Below are 21,694 nucleotides of genomic sequence, written 5' to 3'. Positions count from 1 at the left end.
CTTTGGACTGTGGGAAGAAGCCAGAGCACCCAGAGGAAACCTGCAGTAAAACTTCCTTGTATGTTCCATTCCCCTTGCAATGAAAGTATGGTGACTAGGGGATTTTCACAGTAACTTTATTGTAGTAAGAATGTAAGTCTACTTGTGACTAATAATTAAACTTTAAATACCAGTATTCCATTTGCTGTATACTAATACAGGATGGGGGGGTGTGGAAATGAGACAAGTGTCGGATGTGAGCTGAAAAAGTGTCAAATTATGAAGAAAAGGGGACATGTGTTCTCTCTCCAACCCCAAAAACCAGCCTACCTCTTGAGAGCTTACTTTACTTCCTATCTTGATGTCATTGACAAATTTTGCTACCATGCACTCTTCTTTCATCCCAATCATTGATGTAGATTTTAAATAGTTGAGGCCCTATTGTTAATATGTATGGCACTCCGCTAGTTACACTTGCCAACCCCAAAAGAATAACTTAGCCTTAGTCTTTGCTTCCTGTTAGCCAACCAATATTTTATCCATGTCATTGTTACCCCCTGCACCGTGTAATCTTAATAACTTTTGAAATCCAAGTACACCACATCTACAAGTTCCTTTTAATCCATGCTGCTTGTTACTTAAAAGAACCTAATAATTTAAACACTGACCCTTTTACAAACCTATGTTGACTCTGCCTGATCGAATTGATTTTCTTAAATATCCTGCTGTGACCTCCTTTAATAATGGATTCTAGCTATTTCCCTATGATAGATGTTGGGCTACCTGACCTGTAGATGCCTCCCTTCTTTCTTGAATAGAGGTGTTATGTTAGCTATTTTCCAATTTTTTGGGACTCTTCCAAAATCAAAGTAATTTTGGAAGATTACAAAGCAATACCTCTACCATCGCTGCAGCTACTTCTTTTAAGACTTTACAATGCAGGCTATCTCGTTGGGCCGAAGGGCCTGTTTCCTGTGCTGGGTTGTTCTTTGTTCTTTATCTCATCCTAGGGAATTGTCAGCCTTCAGAACTGATCATTTTCCCAGCACCTCTTCCTTGGTGATTGCTTTAAGTTCCTCCCTCCTGTTAGCCCCTTGATTTTCAAGTATATTTGGGAAGTTTTTGAGGTCTTCTGCCGTGAACACAGATGCAACATACCTGATCAATGCCTCTTGTTTTCCATTGTGACTTTGCCAAATTCTCACTCTGGCAGACCAAAGCCAGCTTTAGTTGATCTTTTCCTAATTAAATACTTGTAGAAACTCTTACCTTTTATATAACTAGCTAGCTATCTCTCATTGTTCTTTCTCCTTTTTTAGCCATTCTTTGAAGGTTCTTAAAGTTTTAGCAACAGTCAGAATAGTGGATGAATAATGTGATGAGGTCCAGGGGAGTCTGGATTTTGTGAAACACTGCTGTGGCAATTAGTTGGTGCCGAGGATCAGAGGGAATGAAATTATGATCAGTGCTCGGTTTATTCAACATCTGTCACGAGCCATTACACCTATCTATTCCACTTATCACTTCTGCAGATTTTGTTAAACAACAGTGAGGAATGGCACCAAGGAGGACAGCTAAAGACTATCCATTTAATCCAAGGTTGAACCTGGGATTGTCCTGACCATTGCTATTAATCAACTATATGATTGGACAGCCATGGCAGATCTTTTGGTGTATAAATAGCTTGTAATCTGCCAAGATGTTTCAGGATTTCCATGAGAAGGGAGATTGAATTTGGTCTGACACTGTCTGACTGACTAAACTATCAAGGTTAACCTCTGTTTTATTTCAAATATTGACTGAAAAGGGATGTGTAAATCATTTCTATCCCTACCTCCGTCTGCTTAGCTGACAATCCATTTTAACATTTTCCTCAGAGGGAATTGTGTGGTCTGCAGAGCTCTCGTGGTTGGTTTTATAATTTTACTTTATCTGTGGTTTGAGGCCTGTTGGGTGGGGAAGTGCTGTTTGGGAAAGGATCCAGCTCAGCTATGATGTCCTCGTGGTCAACGTGCCAGATCAACATATGGGTGTTGGAGATTATTAATGATGTGGAGATGCCAGTGTTGGACTGTGGTGGACAAGATGAGAGAGCACATGACACCAGGTTATAGTCCAACAGGTTTATTTGAAATCTCAAGCTTTGAGTGCTGCACCTTTCAGAGCAGCACTCTGAAAGATGGAGATTTTCAACGAACTTTCTTTACAATTCGCTTTGTTGCATTATTGAAGACACAAAATAGTGTTGCTTGTGAGAATTTGGAAAGGGAATTCTCCACTAAAGTTGGGTTAGGCCTCAAAAGTTAAAACTGCTTATAGTTCACCCTGTTGACAACCTTAGTTTTATTTTGCATGTGTGTATATTCAAGTCATTTCTTAGCGTGTTCATTTACTCTGACTGAGATTTGAAGGTAACTTACCTTTGTATCATATGACGTACAAATGTGATTCTTAACCTTTGGAATTACTTTGCTTCCCAGTTTATTCACTTGTATTAAGAGACTGCCAGTTTCTTCATCAGAACATTTCTTCTCTTATTTCTGTGAATGGACCACTTTACCTGCAACTGCTTTGATATTTAGGCTACTTTATGGCTTTCTTTGCTTGCTGTGCTTTTTCTTTTGTTGTTGCCTATCCTCACTCCCATTTAATAATTGGTTTTAAAATTGAAAACAGACCACAGGCAGAATTTTTTAATGAGAACCATTACCATTGAGGAGTCATGACAAGGTGGATGTAGGATCTATGTGTTACCATTTAAAAAGGGGTAGCTCATTTAAGACGGATAAGAATTTTTTGAGAGAGTCATGAGTCTTCGGAATACTCTTCCTCTAAAATGCAGTGAAAGCAGAGCCTTTGAATATTTTTAAGGTGCAGTTGGATAGATTCTTGATTAGCAAGAGGTAGAAGGTTATCGGGGTAGGCAAGAATGTGAGGTTGATGTTGCAATCAGATCAGCTATGATCTTATTGAATGGCTAAGATGGCTCGGGGGTGGGGGGGATGAGGGAGGGGGTGCTGAGTGCCTTACACCATCTAGTTCATATGTTAGAATTAAAGAATGGGTGCCCACTGCAAGTCTGTGATGCATTTTTTATGAATACGTAACAAAAACTTTTGTTATCCTACTCTCTGGCTTTGATATGAATAGTCACAGCTCCAATACATCTAAATTAAAATTTTCTGTATGATATTTTCAAATGTATGATCACTAATGATTTGAGTTACTGTTTAGAGTTGGTGAAATTCCGATTTGTTCTGGAAATTTAGTTAATATTTTAAGGGCCCCATTCTGCACTACTTTTATTAATGTCCCATTAGATTATGCCAACTGAGTCAGTTCTCATTTTTGTTAAATGGGATTATTGAACTTCTTGGAGTTTAAGATGTAATTTTCAGTGGTTCCATCCATTACCTTCCCACAACCAAAACTTGCATATGGTGGATCTTATTGAACTTGTCCATCCAATTTTGTGCCAATACTTTGTCCCAGTACCAGTGTTGCTTGTAGTTGATTGCTAATGTGTAAAAAAAAAGTGCAATTTTTCTAGGAATTTTAAAAGTTGTTCATGTCATTGGTGAGCGTACATGAATTTTGAATTTTATTTTCAAGGATGTGATTAGCATCACATTTTTGATTTTGGCAATTTGAAGGTTACTTGAAGAGAAATCTTGTGCTGAGAAATACTTCCAAGGAGTAGTACATCCCCAAGCAAGAATTACAAATTAGTTTTTCCTGTTGAAGCGCTTGTAGCAATATATATACAGCAACACTGGTTTCCTTGCTAGAGCAAACATCCAATACCATTGAAGACCGTGATGCATCCCTTGATGTAGAAATGCTTGCTTTCTTTTCATGTACTTTTTGTTGAGGTAGTCGGTACTTTCATTCGGAATGCTGGAAAGGGAGTTTACAGCACCGAAAATCGTTGGAACAAACTTGCCCATGATTTAATAAAGTACTTGAAATGCATGACAAAGACTTTAATTTGAACAGCAGCTGGATGTCATGTGTCAGCCTCCCATCCATTGACTCCATCTGCACGTTTTGCTGTCTCAGAAAAGCAGCCAACATAATCAAGGACCCCATGCATCGCAGACATACTCTCTTCCACCTTATCGGAATTTGGGGCGGCGGTGCACAAAAATCTGAGATGGTATAAAAACTGATCCACGAACAGCTTCTTTCTTCCCTGCTGCAATCAGACTTTTGAATGGACCTAACATATTTTAAGCAGATCTTTATCTAACCCTATCTGTGACTGCAACACTATATTTTGCACCCTGTTCTTTCCTTCTCCCTATGTACTCTATGAACAGTGTGTTTTGTCTGTACATTATGCAAAAAAAGCCTGCCTTTTCACTATATCTCAATACATGTGACAAATCAAATCTAAACTACAGTCTATATGGATGGCAGTGAATTTACACAGGAGCTCTGTTAAGGCAGCATTACTCATTTCATCAAAGCCCTTGCAAGTAATATTCAACAGCCTGAACTGCAGAGGTGCGAGTACTGTGTGCTGTCCTACTGTTGTACAGTCTTTTTCCAGTTTCCAAAAAAAAGTTATATTTTGAAAGAAATTGGTGAAGGATTAAATTCCTTTTTTTGCCTATTGACCTAAATATTTAATGATTACCCATTCGCAAGGATTTTGGAGGAAATACAATAACATAATTTAATTAAAAGCAAAATACTAGCGAATGTTGGAGATCTGAAGTAAAAGTGAAATGCTGGCAAAACGCAGCAGGCATAGCAGCATTGGTGGAGCAAGAGTTTAAGTTTTGAGTCCAATCGGACTCTTATTCAGAATTGGTTTACATTTCTTAGAATGAACAATTTTGTATTTGAATTTGAAATGCTCCTGAACCCTAAGGTTGAATTCAAGCTTTGGATTAATGTAGACTCTCTTGTTCACCAGTTCGATGATGACCAGGTGTTTCTATTGCTTTCATTAAGATGGTGACTTAAGGCTGGTTTAATTCTGCAGACACTGCTCTCTGATACTTCCTACAAGTGGTTGTTCATCTGGAAACTTATCGTATGTTGTTGGGTTTTGCAACCATAAGGGTTAAAGGGGATGGGCCTGATGCTGTCCATTCACAACTTCTGCATGTGTGGAATATCACAAGTGCGAATGAATGAAGGTAGGAAAGCGAATCTCATTTAGTTCAGTTCCAATTCTCTTACCATCCCCTTAACCTGGGGACAAAGGCAGGCAGAGTGCCAACCTTTCACAGAAGTACCTTTTTATATCAAACTTAATGCACTATTTTCTCAGTTTAAAGGCCAGCTAATTTTTAGCTGAATCTTTCATTTGAATTTCCACAGTTTTCTAATGGCAAAAGTTTCTGTACTGTCCAATACAACAAAACCTTGCATGTAAGCTTGGTTCTAGGTTTACCATGAGTTAAATGTTGAAGTCCAATCACTCTGTGATCCTTGGGGATCTTGGAGAAACCATAAGTCTGAACACTGGGGTGACAGAGCTTGTTAAAATATTCCAGTTAATGTCATCATTGATTTGTAAAGGGCATTTTTGCCTGACAAATCTGATTAATTTGTTTTGGAGTATTTTGATCCCAGCTGATACTACTTGACAAGTCAGGTCCCAGTGTGGAACGTTAATTGATAGATCCTAATTGTTTTTTAGTAACTGGAGGACAGTTACTGAACACATTTAGTCTGCTTGTGTACTTTTAACGCAAATAATAAAATGTTTATTAAACAAAGACCCACCTTGTATGAGAGAGGTTTCAGTACAAAGACTTGAGTCAAATCACCTTATTCCTTCAACTTAATTATATATCTTATAGATGCACTCCAATTTGTAACAATTACACAATTTAGAAGATCAATCTTGTACGTCAGAGCAAGTACATGTGAACTGAGGACACACATCACGTTCTGCAATCAAGTGATGGGTGTCAGAAGTAGATTCTATGGCTTCCTCATCATCCGTCCGGGCGCTTGCCACATGATGAGTCAGCTGTTTCACTGAAACTCTTGGCTTTCTCATGCTCAAAGAACTTACCTTGGAATTCTCTAATTGTTTTCACTTGGGTACCTTCAACAAGGATCCACCTCTCGGTTTCAATCTTTTCCGCTTAGGTGAGTTAAATAAGTTAAGTGCCCATGATGTTGAGGGTATGCTGCTGGCATGGATAGAGGATTGATAAAAGGCAGAGAGAATGGGGATAAAGGGTCTTTTTTTCAGGATGGCAGCTGATGACTAGTGTGTCTCAGGGTCAGTGCTGGGACCACAACTTTTCACAATATACATTAACAATTGGAGGAAGGAACTGAAGGCGCTGTTGCTAAGTTTGCAGATGATGCAAACTTAGCAAAGTGCATAACCTCACACTTTTCACATTGTATTCCATTTGCCACTTCTTTGCCCACTCTCCTAACTTGTCCAAGTCCTTCTGCAGCCCCCCTGCTTCCTCAAGTATTGTAGTATTTGTAGTACATTCAAGTATTTGGGACCTGCTCTGTGTCCCTGCTGAATTCTCTTCCCTTGGATCCCATCTCTATACTGGCACTCCTAGGTGGTTGTTTCACATAGCGCAGAGGTGGTTTCCAATTGAAAAATTCAAACAAAGCATGCCTGTGTGTAGTGCTGTGTTTCAGCCTAGAAATGCAAAAAGGCACCAACTGCGCATGTGTGGCCATTCTCTGCCAGTGTGTGCAGAGAGCAGAGGCCTGATGGGACCTTTGGTTCTGCATCTTCAATCTCCAATTTAAATTTCTTTCCTTTGTGCTTTATCACAGAAGATATTTTGATAGCGGTGCCTTAAAAGAGACAGCCGAAGTTGAGACTCAGAATTGAAGGCAAATTATTGACCTTTATTTGCAAATAATTGGAGAACAGGAGATAACAAGTGAGTGCTCAAGTTGGCAGAATGTGGATAGAGGCCTCCCATGACAGTGTTGCAGTTTGAATTCTTCACTGCATTCATTAAAAACTTGGATGGAGGGGAGGGCAAACTGCATCCACATTTACCAGTGAGAGAAATGGAAGTACTATAAGCTGTTGATGGATGCATTAGATTAAGCAGTCTTGAGTTTGTAGAATCAGTGGGCAAATGGATTTTGCTATTGGCAGATGTGAAATCATCCACTTGGACCTAAACAGCATAGAATGGTGTACTTTCTAATTGGTGGAAAGCTAGCGGAGGCCCAAAGCACTTTGGAGTCCAGGTACATAGTTCATCCAAAACATTTTGAATAGGTATATAATCAGGCGAATGAAATCCTGGAGTTATAACCAGAAGACTTGAATACAAAATGGAGAAAGGATGTTGTAGCAACACAAAGGCTGGCTTGCATCATCCAAAAGTCGTTGAGCAGTTTTGGATGCACCACCTTGAAGGATTTATTGACCTTGGATGGACTGCTGGAACTCGAAGGCTTATTAGGAGCGATTTAACAAATTCAATTTATATTACCTGGGACTTAGAAAATTGTGGGGATGATTTGATTGAAAATTTTAAGCTATTATAAGGGGCACATAAGAGATATTGGGACTACTTGGACTAAGGCGTGATCTATAAAAATTGGAGCCAGAGCTTTCATGAGTGAAATTGGAAACCCTTGTACATAAAAAGGATGGAGGAAGTTTGGAACACTCTTCTGCAAATGCCAATCAATACTAAATCAGTTAAGTTTAAAGCCGACCGATTATTATAAACTGTTCAGGGGGCAAAGCCAGACATTTATAGTTTGATGAACTCAAGCAGCAGAATAGCCCACTACTGTTCATTTCATCCTATGTTCCTTGAGTTAGGAAATGGAAAATTAGCCGGGTTTTCCACTCCTAAAATGTGTGAATGCATGCATATCAGCTGAGAACAGGTTCGGCTTGACCACAATGTACTGAATGGTACGCTCTAAATTTGCATAAGAATAGCCACTTGGAGAGCTTCGGGCATCTGTGAAAACAGAATCCACCAAAGATGTTGGAAAGGGATATTTTGGGAAGTGCATGGAGATACTGCTATACCAAAAGGAACTGTCAAAACATGATGCTGTCATACTTTATTACAATGAGAAATTTTACAAAGATCAAACATTGTTTAATTTGGTTTTGATTGTAGGAAGCCCACGTTTGTGACAAAGCACATTGTATCGGATGATGAAATGTCAAATGAGAATGCTTCTGATTGTGAAAAATTGACTTCAAAGATTGAGGACACAAACGATTTAGATATGAATAGTTTGCCTAAGGGTAGGTAAAGCAAAAAAATTATTTCTACATATTTCTTTTAAAAGTAGTAAACACTCTAACTAAATATAGAGCTGCAATTCTGTAATTGAGTCCAAACATGATGTTTTAAAAATGTTATCTTTTTAGATTATAAACTACTTGTTCTATAAATGAAGGCTGCGATAATATCTAGCACTGAAGTTGTAGAATGCTGCAAATACACTAAACTGCAGAGACTACTTTAAGGAGCAAAATAATGCTAGCTATAGTGCATTCTGTGTTGTACATGATGGGTACTAAGAACAAGTGCATAGGTTTTTGTATCCGGATATTCTTTGATGTACAAGCGAGCAGAATTTTGGTGCTCTAATCTGTGCCTTAAATTAGTGCAGTACAATTTTACTTTGTGCTGACATATTGGTTTTAATTGTGTCACAGTGGAGGTTTGGAAACCAGACTCTCTTCACTGGCAGGAAATATCAAAAGAATGGTTCATTGTGGCTGCCTGTAATGCTAAAGTATAGAGCTGGTTCAGTGCAGTACCGACATTTAGCCAAATCATTGGCTCCTTCAATCTCCTGAAAAGAGGATGCAATATTAGATATCACTTTTTTTGTAAACAATTAAAATTTGGTATACAAAGTATAATTTAAAAATCTTCCTCACTCTTTTAGGCACAATAGTTGTACAGCCTGAACCAGTATGGAATGAAGACAAAGATAATTTTCGAGGCCCTGAATTTAGAAGTAAAAATCCCAAGAACAAAATGGAAACAACGAAGAAACGTGGAGGTGGGCAAATTGCTTTGCATTTGTTAACCAAATTCCTAATTGTATTATAAAGCTTCACAGCAGCTGACGATTCAATTTTAATAAATTTGGCCAGTCAGGATGGTGCTGAAGAGGGATTGGTTTTAAGTGAGAATTTTTTCTAATTGTGCAAACACAAGAAGTGCTGTAAAGTCTTAATTTGTTTTAGCACCTAGACATTTGAGTATTGTCAAGAACATAAGATCATTTGTAGGCCATTTATCTTTAAAGCATGTTCTATCAATGAGGTAATAGTTGACCTGTATCTCATTTCCATTTGCCACAATAGCTCTATATTGTATATGAATGGCTAGCAAAAATCGACCTTGGATTTAAAATTAATTGAGCTAGATGCTACTGCTATTTGTGAGAGAATTCCACATCTCAACCACCCTTTGTGAAGAAGTGTTTTCCAGTTTGTGACTGTCTCCTCTTCCATCAGTCCTTTTCATTCCTTTCAAGATCCAAAAGCCTCTTGTCATGCCGCTCTTAACCACCTTTGTTCAGGGGTATGCAGGCCTAAATATTTGTTCCCTCAATCTTTCAAGGTAAAATATATCCTTTCTGAGGTATGGTTTATAGTCCTCATTGTCCTCTAACTAGTGCCTTATATGGCTGTAACAGAGCTTTCTCTCCCATAATATTCTAGCCCTCTGGTTATAAAGGCTAACATTCCATCAGCTGTCTTGATCTATTTTTGTTCCTGATTGTTACAGTTCAATAATCTTTGTATATAGACCACCCCCAAGTCACTTTGAACCATTACTTACCATTGCACCATTTAAATAATACTTGGACCTATCCCTATCTGGTCCAACATGGATGATTTCACACTTAACCTTGATTGAAATCTGTTAGTAAAGAAATTTAGACCTATTTCATTGTCTCAATGAGCAGCTGTACCTTGTTTAGTTCTACCATTTCAGTATGACACTGAATAAATAATTATATGGAAAAATGGTTTTACTCTACTTTTGTATTAAAATATATAACCCATGTTTGCTTTGGTATCACTTGCATGTATTTCTATATACAACGTGGGATCCAAACCAGAGTCTTTCAGTGGCATCATGCATCATGATCCAATCTGGGATTATGATCAGCACAACCTGAACTGTTTGTTAGCACTGTGTAAATCCAATTGAGGGAACCTTAGAATGAACTTTTATATTTGAAGTCAGAGATCAATCCAATCAAAGGGATAGAGCATATTCTGTGCAGCTAGATTGCATTTAAATTCCAGTAGTGTACTTGAATTCTGTTTCATATGGTTGCTAAAAGAAAAATTAGCAAATTTATACTTTTTTTGACAGATGAGAATCTACATGGAATAGTCAGCTGCACTGCTTGTGGGCAACAAGTAAACCATTTTCACAAGGATTCAGTTCAGAGGCATCCAGCACTGAAAGTTCTCATTTGTCGGGTATGAGCTGTTTGTTTTCTGTTAAAGTTGCACTCTGCTCCACTGGAAGAGGAGGATGTGTTGCTATCTGTGACAACATGATTGAGCATTTACAACAAGCATTTCTTGATATATCATCTTTAACATAATAAAAAGACCCAGGGCACTTAAAAGAGCTTTATAAGCAAAATTTGACATCAGGAGATATTGGGCGTTAGCCAAACAGCTAAGTTTTAAGCACTCTCTTGTAAGGAGGGAGAGAAGCAAAGGTTTAGGTGATGAATTCCAGAGCTTGGAGCTTAGTTATTTGAAGGAGTGGCAGCACAATTAAAATCAGATGTTTGAGGCTGGTTTTGGACAAGTATAGGTAACTCGAGGTGTATGAGGCTGGAGGAATTATAGACAGGAAGTGTATGACCAAAATAGATTTGAAAACAACAATCAGAATTTTAAAATAGAGCAATAGTGAGTCAGTTGCCAAATAAGTGTGGGGTGCAAGGAGGATGCTGATGATTTGAATGTCCTCAGTGTACAAAAGCAAGGCTGGAACAAGAAACAACAGCTGCAATGTCATAAACAATGACCCCATTACACCATATATGACGAACAGAAATAGGAAGTGGAAGGGTAAGTGAAGGGTTGGTGCAGGTTAAACTTTTTTAAAAAAAAAATTGCAATACAAAGATGAATAAAAAATGGAAGTTAAGAAAATCCATTAAAGGGTCCAATCTGAGTAATTTTTGCCCCCCCCAATCCAGTCAGATACAATCATAATTATTTCACTTAAGATTGGTTAAAACCTGAATTTGTAGATCATTTTTCTTTTAATTGTAAAGCAAGTCTAGTGGGTAGGAACTGCCTGTGTCCAGGAGCGTGGTTATAATTTTTTGCTGCATCCTGGACTAAAGAGATCCTGATCTGTATATTGTTTATACTGTAAAGATTTAGAGCTTCCAGAAAGGTGATAATAGGCTTGTTATGAGAGCTGGAATAGAGTTGCTAATGGCTGCTCATCTTAACAGTGGAAGAATCTATTATGAGTGCTTCTAGAATGATGAATTCCAAATGTTGACAGTGACAATACTGCATCTTTGGATATATTAGAAATGCTTTTATCATATTTTAAACATTTCTGGCTTTGTTCACTGTTAAATTGGTGAACAAATGTCTTTTACAGGTGGTTGATATTTCTTTGTAAGACCAGCAGGTCCCAGGCTTGCCATGCTGATTTAATATGATTGGGGATGCTAACCATTAATTTAAGTATTTTTAGTAATATTTAGGTGTGCTTGTGCATGTGTTACAGAAATCAATTTACTGCTCCCTTACTGATTCCAGTGTATTTCTCTGATTTTAGAGTTGTCATAAGTACTATATGAGTGATGATATTAGTCGAGATGCAGATGGTATGGATGAGCAATGCAGGTAGGTAGTCTACTTTTTGTTACTAGTTTGTTGAATTTGCACTTCATCCTTGTACGTAAAATTATCTGGCAGGAGTATTAATTCAGTTTAAAAATTAGTATCAGTATTGTAAAAACTCATGATTTAATAAGTGCCAAAAACTCTCCCCTTTTTGGCAAGTTCAAAAATAAATATAAGCTCAAATAAGACTGATAGTTGGGGCTCAGGCTGTACATGGTTTGGTGATAGTTATCTGAAACGTTTGGCTGATTAATTTTTGGACTTTGAGGAGGAAAGCGCGAGTCTTGTTGTGATGGATTCTCCCAACGCTTTTACAGTTTTGACAAGCAGCTGGATGTCCTCCGAGTATTTGCCATGCAAGCGCACTTGTCAGCAAATAAGACTTCAGTGAGTAGCTGTTCAATAACCCTTGTGCTGTTTCAGGTTACTGCCTGTTCTGAACTGAATCTGTACTCATGTGGTGAAAAGAGTGGCTGAAAAGTAGATAGCAAACAGAACTGGTGCATTGAGTGGCCTTATTGGTGCCATTAGTGACAGGAAAATCATTCTACAGCAGGTCGTCATGCCATCATAAGATGAGTGGAAGAACTTTTCAGGGCAAAGATATTCTTACAGCATCTTCCACAGGTTTCACGGTTTACTGAGCCAAAGGCCTTGCTCGGGTCGGCGAGCACCGCATAAGGTGTTCATTCTGCCTGTGGGGTGTTTCTTGAGTTTGATAATGCTGCAAAGTTCACATTGATGGTTCCTTGATTCATTGCGAAAGCCACACTCTGATTCTGGCTACATTGAGTCTTTTGAGAATAATCCATGTAAGAATTTGCCCCGCCATGGAGTGAAATGAAACACCACGATGATCGCAGATGAATTTACTTCTCTTCTGTTTCCTAACCATTTGAATTTCTCAATTTTTGAATACTTGAAGTGGAATGCCATCAGCCCTTGGCTTGTGCTGGACTGAGGACAAACTCATCCAGAGTGTGATGCTGTAGTCAGCGGTGTTGCACACTGGGTTAGTAGTTGTTCGGTAACACAGACCTTGAGCGTTGCTCAAATAAGAGACATGCTTTTTGTCTTGCATTTATCATAATAATACCAACAATAAAGGCAACAATTTTTATACTGCGTGAGAAGAATGCTCGTTGGTTGGCAAGTGGGCTGTGATGGAAGTATTGCCATGGTGTGTAAAATGTTACCTTTACTGTTGGTATTCTTGCAAAGTATCCTGATGAATGTAAGATGAAAAACTTTGACAGCTTGTCTGTTTTTCATGACACTGTTGATTCTTAGTTCAGGAAGTGTTGTGTGCAACAAGACTATCTGGAGCCTGTTCTTTAGGAGCTGATTGCTGAGTTAATGGGTGTCCTGCAGTTGGTTTTGGGGTCATGGATAGGAGAGAGGACAAGAGATCTTAATAGAGAGAGACATCAGGTTCTGCTTATTGGCAGCTTCATGATGCTCTGCAGCTTTTTTCTTCTACTATAGCCTCTTTGTTTGGCTCCATGTATTTTGCTTATTGGTGTCTTCATTTTTACAGTTCTTTTCTTGTTGCTAGGTATGCTAGATCAGTGCAATTCTAGAAACTTGGCTTAGTTTTCTTGTGGAATCAATCTTGGTGCTTCAATTTGAATCCAAGGACTTCAGATGCTGTACTATTAGTGACATCCCTTAACTAATTCTAAGAATCTTCAATGTTTTTATCTTTAGGGATACCAGAAAGTTGGCTCAGATCTTGTGTAGTTATATGAATTTTTTTCTGTGGTTGAATGTGTTGTAGCACTTGAGGTGCGATCTTCAAGATCGTGATGTTCCTGATAAGCTGACCAACATACTTTAAGGCAGCAGATAAAATGCACTTTCTTGAAGTTTGTCATACAGTAATGTAGTCCATGTGCCAATGTTTTAGATTTGAGGCGCATCCATGTTATTTTCAGTTTATTGGCTTCTTGGAAGATTGTGTGATGGTTCGATCAGGCTGTCTGCACTGAAAAGAAGCTAGCCATTTGATCCTGATAAAAGAGCTGGAGCAGGAAACAGTGCTGTTTAATTTCAGGTTTGTGAGGATGCTAGGAGACAATATGTGCCATTGTGTGTATGCAAAAGGAAGGAATGTTCAGACGAGCATGCTGCAGTTGTATTTGTTTAACAAGAGGAGAGAAATGATTGCAAAAGATAAAACTTGGGGTCTGCAATTGGCGGATGTTCTTTTGTATCTTTAGACATAGGTGTGTTTTTCAAATTTTGGGTGCTATTTAGATTTGTCCACAAGCGCTTGGCATGAGAAGAGGAAGTTGAATTTGGAAGAAGCCATGGCAATATGGGAATTCAATTCGGGGGTTAGTGGCAGTGGACCAAGATTGTGGGGGGGGAGAAAAGACTGGGCTATGGTTTGAGTAATCAAAACCTGGTATTAGCAATAAAGTGAAAAAAATTCTCATTTAAAAATGTGAAGAAATGAGCTTTTCTTAACCCCGGAGGAGGTTGAGATGTTAGTTCAGCAATTGTGAAGTAGGAGGAATGGAGGTGTGCTGAAATTCTAGGCTTGTGTGTAATCAACCAAAACTCTGGGTGGGATTCAATGATTAATGGAGCAGGTCATCAATATGAACAAGAAATGCAGTAAGGAGAAAGCCTTGGAAGAAAGCCAAAAATAACAGTTCTGCTAGAATCTCAAATGAAAGATGTCAATGAAGACAGGTTGATAGTAGGTGATGAGGTGCATCGTTCTGGATCATTAGTAGTAGTATTTGAATGGTAGCGGTTAAAATGCTAATGGAGGTAACTTTAAACATGTAATTGATTATACACCGTTTGAACTTTCCAGTTGAACCATTTGAACACTTTACCAATCAAATGTACTGAAGCTGTATGCCCAGCAACAATGAAGTCATGATAGTGAGCGGCTTGGAGGGGAACTTGCAGGTGGTAGTGTTCCCATGTGCCTGCTGCTCTTGTCTTTCTAGATGTTAGTGGTTATGGGTTAGGAAGGTGCTGTTGAAGGAATCTTGGTGAGTCCCTGCAATGCACTTTGTAGATGGTACACAGTGTTGTTACTGAGCGTGGTGGAGAGAATGAATGTTTGTGAAAGGAATGTCAATCAAATAGGCTGCTTTTGTCCTGGATGGTGTCAAGCTTCTTGAGTGTTGTTGGCATGACGTAGAACCATTGAAGATTACAGCTCAAACAGGCCTTTTGGCCCTTGTCTGTGCTGAACTTTTTTTTGCCTAGTCCCACTGACCTGCATTTGGACCATATCCCTCCACACCCCCCTCATCCATGAACCCGTCCAAGTTTTTCTTAAATGTTAAAAGTGACCCTGCATTTACCACTTTATCCGGCAGCTCATTCCACACTCCCACCACTCTGAAAAATCCCTTCCTAATATTCCCTTTAAACTTTTCTCCTTTCACCCTTAACCCATGCCCTCTGGTTTTTTCTCCCCTAGCCTCAGTGGAAAAAGCCTGCTTGCATTCACTATCTATACCCATCAAAATCTTATACACCTCTATCAAATCTCCCCTCATTTTTCTACGCTCAAGGGAATAAAGTCCTAACCTATTCAATCTCTCTGTAACTCAGCTTCTCAAATCCTGACAAACATCCTTGTGAACCTTCTCTGCACTCTTTCAACCTTATTGACATCCTTCCTGTAATTAGGTCACCAAAACTGTACACAATACTTTAAATTTAAACATACAACTCTCTCTTCCTCTTAGTCAGCGTTACAATCTCCCTCGAACCAAGGTTCCTTATTCCTGTTTACTTTGCCTTTAATCCTGACAGGAACATACAAACTCTGCACTCAAATTTCTCCTTTAAAGGCCTCCCACTTTCCATTACATCCTTATCGGAGAACAGCCTGTGCCAATCCACACTTCCCAGATCCCTTCTCATTTCATCAAATTTGGCCTTTTTCCAGTTCAGAACTTCAACCTGAGGACCAGATCTATCCTTATCCATGATTAGGTCGAAACTAATGGCATTATGATCACTGGATCCAAAGTGTTCCCTCACTTGCATCCATCACCTGCCCTAACTCATTTCCCAGCAGGAGATCCAATATCGCATCCTCTCTAGTTGGCACCTCTATATACTGATATAGAAAATTTTCCTGAACACATTTTACAAACTCTTACCCCATCTAAACCTTTAACAGTATGCGAGTCCCAATCTATATGTGGAAAATTAAAATCCCCTACGATCACAACTTTGTGTTTCTTGCAGTTGTCAGCTATCTCAATGCTGATTTGCTCCTCCAATTCTCACTGACTATTGGGTGGTCTATAATACAACCCCATTAATGTGGTCATATCTTTCCTATTTCTCAGTTCCACCCATAAGACAAGCTCCCTAATCTATCCTGCCTGAGTACCACTGTAACATTTTCCCTGACCAACAATGCCACCCCCCCACCTTTTATCCCTCCTGCCTCTATCACGCCTGAAACATTGGGACCCTGGAACATTGAGCTGCCAGTCCTGCCCCTCCTGTAGCCAAGTTTCACTAATTGTTATAATGTCATATTTCCATGTGTCAATCCACGCCTTCAGCTCGTGTGTCTTCCCCACAGTACTGCTGGCATTGAAGTAGACACACCCCAAAAGATTATTTCCACCACACTCAACCCTCATTTGTGATTTTGCTTGAACTAACCTGTCTTTTTACCCCCACTCCACTATCTGCACTGGCACTCTGGTTCCCATCTCCCTGCAAATCTAGTTTAAATGCTCCCCAATAACACTAGCAAACCTCCCTGCAAGTATATTGGTCCCCTTGTAGTTTAGGTGTAACCCATCTCTCTTGTACAGGTCCCACCTGCCCCAGAAGAGGCCCCAATGATCTAAGAATCGGAAACCCTACCCCCTACACCAGTTCCTCGGCCACGTGTTCATCTGCCCAAGCATCCGACTCTTACCCTCACTGGCGCATAGTACAGGTAGCAATCCTGAGATTACCACCCTCTGGGTCCTGCTTTTCAACTTCTGTCCAAACTCTCTCTACCCTCTCTTTAGGACCTCCTCAGTCTTCCTACCTACATCATTGATACCGATGTGTACCACAACATCTGGCTGATCACCTTCCCACTTTAGAACGCTGTGCACGCAATCAGACACACCCCTGACCTTGGCACCCGGGAGGCAACAAACCATGCAGGAGTCTCTGTCCCGACCACAGAACCTCCTGTCTGTGCCTCTGACCATTGAGTCCCCTATCATACCACTCTCCTCTTCTTCCTCCCACACTTCTGCCCTGCAGAACCAGACTCAGTATCAGAGTTATGGCTGTCGCAGCTTGTCCCAGGTAAAGCATCCCCCACAACAGTATCCAATTCCGTATACCTGTTTGAGGGGAATGGCCACAGGGGAACCCTGCTCTGTCTGTCCTTTTACTTTTCCATTTCCTTTCCTTAGATTAACCCAGTTTCCTGTGCTCTGCTGCTTAGGTGTAACTACCTCCCTATAGCTACTGTCTACATACTTCTCATTCTCCCAAATTAGACGGAGGTCATCAAGCTCCTTCTAGTTCTCTAACACGCTTTGCTTGCAGCTGCAGCTGGATGTATCTCTTGCAGGTGTTGTCGTTAGGGATACTGGAGGTCTCCCTGATCTCCCACATCCTGCAAGAGGAGCACTCCAACATTTTGCCTGGCATTTTTTTGTTTTTTAACTCTGGGGGGGAAAAAAACCCAGAATAAACTTTGAGAAGAGAGAGGAGAGGAGAAAAAAAAGACTACTCTCACCTCTGCCTGTTCTCACCAAAGCCCTTCAGCCTTCACTCTGCTCCCTGTCACTATGCTGCCTGCTGTATAGAGTGGCCTGCTTTTTAAACCGCCTGCCCACCACTGGCTGACGTCAGGCGCCTGCACAGCCTCATCAGAGGATAAAAACTCAACCTCCCAGAATCCTCTGCGGCCGACTTCTGCTTCCCTTAGTTTAAACCTCAAAGAAAAACCCGCAAAAATACGAAATAAATAAATAAAACACCAGTACTTTGCTTACCCTCAGCACTCCTGCTAAGAATCTCTCCCTCAATGTCCTGCTTCAGCCGAACAATGACATCTAGGTGAAGGGAAGAGTATTCAATTATACCCCTAACTTGTGCTTGTAGGTAGTGGACAGGCTTTGGAGAATCAGGAGGAAGTTAGTTGCCGCAGGATACCTAGTCTCTGACATGTTCTTGTATTTACAGTATTTATATAACTAATCCAGTTGAGCTTCTGGTAATCCCCAGGATGTTAGGGGATTCAGTGATGGTCATGCCATTGAATATCAAGGGACAGTAATTTACAAGTGGGTTACTCATGGCGGGTTTACTGTCAAATAACTTTTTTGTGATGCACCAATTTTCAGCTGCGCCAGTCGAGGTGCCACTTGAAAATTTTTGAAGCAGTGGTCACTTTGCAGAAGGGGTACGATTAGCACCAGAATTGACAAATTTCGTGCAAAATGAAAAGTCTACTTTGAGTTTAAGGCTGTGGATGTCTTAAGTTATCTCAAAGAAATGATAATGCTGGCCTGTGGGGAACGTTGTGCTGTGATGACTTTCTTAGCACTCCACCCCTGGAGAAAACAGTTTAAATCAGGACAGATAATATGTTAATGGGAGTTCAGTTGCAATAATGTATAGAAGATGTGGGCATGTTCCTGAGGCACTACCTTGTCTGATTTTTGGACCTCCGGTTTCTAATGTGCAGCCTATTTTTTTTAAAATTCTGATCTTCATACTTGTTCTTATTTACAGATGGTGTGCTGAAGGTGGAAATCTAATCTGTTGTGATTTTTGTCACAATGCATTTTGCAAAAGTTGCATATTGCGAAACCTGGGTAGGAAGGAACTATCCAATATTATGGATGAAAACAAAAAGTGGTACTGCTATGTATGTAATCCAGAGCCTTTACTGGATTTGGTCACTGCATGTGACAGTGTATTTGAATGTCTTGATCAGCTGTGGCAACAAAACAGAAAGAGGAAAGACTTCGATAAATTTAAATTGGACAGTGATAAATGCAAATCTCCAGGTCCTCATGACAGTGATAAGTCTGTGGACCATGAGTATAAAAATACTCGAAGAATTTCCAGTAAAGATTGTAATGGACAGGATACTGACGTAAGTTCATTAACAGCTCTTTCTCCAGGCTCGGGAAATGTTGTATATTCTTATAAGGCGTTAAAAGTGCCGAAAGAAATTTTGAAGAAGGCTCGCAAACTAATTGATACAACAGCCAACTTGAATATTAGTTTTGTTAATTTTCTGAAACAAAAAGATTTGAATGAGTCAGAGTTTAGTATAAACATGAGACAGTTAAAAGCTTTTAAGTCTGTCCTTGGAGATCTAAAGAAAGTTCATCTTGCATTGGAAGAAGTTGTTGATAAAGAGATTCAGGACTTGGAAATTGAACAAAATAAGAAACATCCTAAATCATCACAGGAATGTGTTAAAAAATCTGAGGTACTGGATTCTGCCAACAATGAGAATTATTTATTACGCGATGAGACAATTGCAGAAAACTCTATTGCAGCTGAAGAAGAATCTGATCAGATGGAAATGACAGTTTTAAATGAATCAGACAAGACTGCTGAAGAACAAGAAATCATGTCCGTTGAACAAACTGATCCATTAGTATTGGATTCAGGAATGCTCGGGGCTGAGACAGATTGTACATCAAATGATTTGCTGGTCAAAACTGAAGCAGCTGTTGCTAATAGTGAAAGTACAGGCCTTCAACTAGAATCTGCGATGGCAGAAACAACATTGCTTAATAGTTTAGATGAAGCTTTGGATATGGGATCGGTTTCGTCATTGACTGAAGGTCTGTTTGGAGTAACTGACACATTGCTACCAGATCTGATTACAGTAGATAACTCTGCAAGCAACAGCACACTTTTAGATGCTCCATCAGCTAAGGCACCTGCTGGAAGTCAGCATAATTCTGCAAAATCCTCAGAGGTTGATTCTGATTCTAGTGTTAAATCTTCAACAAAGATAAAACTGAACCCAGTTTCGCTTAAAAAATCAAAGAAAACTACACCAGGTAGGAAGAAACTCTTGAAGGATAGACAAGATGATGCTGTTGCTGAAGATGTGAACAGTGAGAGTGACGCTGCTGAAGCAGTGGCTAATGGGAGTGATGCCGGTGAGGCAGTGAATAATATGAGTGATGGAAATAAAGAGCTTGCGGTGGAATCTGATGTGGGCACTGCTGATGACAGCAGTGATGAGATTGGAGGCAATGACGATAATGCTGAGATTGGAAATGATACCCATGATGATGCAGGGGATGGGGAAGGAGCCAGTGCTACAGAGGATTCCGTTAAAGGCAAGAAAAGTGTGGAAAGAGCTCAAAAAGGCAATGTAAAAACTTCAAAGAAAAGGAAGAAAAAATCTGAAGTAACTGAAGAAAATCTTGAAAATGAACCTGTAAATGACACATCAGTTTTGTCAGAAGACACTGATACCAGGCGATCACCTCGTATAAAAACTACACCCCTGCGGCGCCCTGGTGGGGCAGGAATTGTAAACTCCAGATCTGAAGAAGACACAGATAGTACTGGTGGTGGCAAAAAACGTAGGAGATCAGAAAGGGACTCCAAAGGCAAAGGCAAAGACAAAGGAAAAGTAAAGACTGGCCGATCAAAAGTCAACAAAGATCTCAAGTCTGAGATGCAAGAATCTGATCCTGATAAGTCAGATGTGCCACATCAAGCTCATGTGCAATCTACCTCTGACTCTGATGAAATCCCTGAGGTACTGAAAAAGGCAGCAGTGAAGTGTGAAAGTTCATCTGATGTGGATAACAAAGATAGTGATACATCCCAAAAAATTATTAAAAGGACAAGTCTGTTTGGTCTGAGAAAGCGAATGCCTCAGGCTAGTAGTCTTAAACGGAAACGGAAATGCTCATCCTCAAGCTCAGATTTTGGTGGGAAGGAGAGAAAAAGAACCAGTAAAAGGATTAATGTCTCTAACAAAAAAAGACAACATCGTTCAGACTCTTCCAACTATGATTCTGACCTAGAAAAGGAAATAAAGAACTTGAGTAAAATTAGTACAGCTAAAAAGTCATCTTCGAAGAAATCAAAAAAACAGACAAAAGAGGAAGATGATGATGATTCATCCAAAGATGAGAAAGTTACTACAAATTCTGCTCAGGAAAAATCAGCAAAATTAAAACGGAAGAAACGCGCTGCGGAAAAAAAGCAAAGCTCCTCCTCTTCGTCAGATGAAGCAGCTGAACAAGAGGACAAGCAGGACTTACCCGAAGAAGGTAGCAGTGATGAACAAAAGATCCAGCCTATCACAGAAAACATTGTGCTTGCTACAGGATCAGGTTTTTGCCAATCATCAGGTATGTACGCTTCTGTCTTGATATTCTTCATGTATTTCTTTGGTCTTCTGTTTTCAAAGCATAATCTTTTTGAGATTGGGGTTTTGTCAAACATCCTTCTCAATAAGTAGATCATGCCTCTAATAGACTAAATTGCCTTCTCATTAGTATAGATCAACCCAAACAATTGACCTCATCTACATTAAGTTGTTGACTTAACAATATTACATTGTTTGAAGGTGAAAATTCATAGTTAGAACAAGATTTACCCTACTCTTGCACATAATACTGCACTTCTTACAAGTTGAACATAATTTACTAGTCATGTGCAGTCTCCTAGCATGTCAAGATCTGCCTGAAGTTATCAAGTATCCTCTACCAATTTTAATGTACACACACACTTTAGCTTCATCTGCAACCTTGTAGATTTTACACCCTGCACCTACATCCTAGATCATTAATAATAGCAAAGAACAATGATCTCAACATGGATCTCTGAGTGACACCATTAGAGTCTGGTCTCCAAGCAACCAAATCTATCTACCTT

General features: G+C 39.6%; 1 protein-coding gene across 5 annotated transcripts in view; it reads left to right on the top strand.

Moving 5' to 3' along the window:
• The window catches only part of atrx (ATRX chromatin remodeler), a 182,120-nt gene that overhangs the window by 38,807 nt on the left and 121,619 nt on the right, over nucleotides 1-21,694 (top strand). For all 5 annotated transcript variants that reach the window (XM_080187921.1, XM_080187920.1, XM_080187919.1 and 2 more), the window contains exons 5-9: nucleotides 8,076-8,206; nucleotides 8,860-8,976; nucleotides 10,308-10,417; nucleotides 11,754-11,821; nucleotides 18,563-21,168. In XM_080187921.1, the coding sequence (XP_080044047.1) occupies nucleotides 8,076-8,206; nucleotides 8,860-8,976; nucleotides 10,308-10,417; nucleotides 11,754-11,821; nucleotides 18,563-21,168 (3,032 nt within the window). The remainder of the gene's footprint in view (nucleotides 1-8,075; nucleotides 8,207-8,859; nucleotides 8,977-10,307; nucleotides 10,418-11,753; nucleotides 11,822-18,562; nucleotides 21,169-21,694) is intronic.

This window comes from Carcharhinus amblyrhynchos, chromosome 4 (assembly GCF_965287045.1).
Source record: "Carcharhinus amblyrhynchos chromosome 4, sCarAmb.v2.hapA, whole genome shotgun sequence".
NCBI classification, from domain to species: domain Eukaryota; kingdom Metazoa; phylum Chordata; class Chondrichthyes; order Carcharhiniformes; family Carcharhinidae; genus Carcharhinus; species Carcharhinus amblyrhynchos.
The sequence above is the reverse complement of the archived record's forward strand: the minus strand, read 5'-3'. Positions and strand labels throughout refer to the sequence as shown.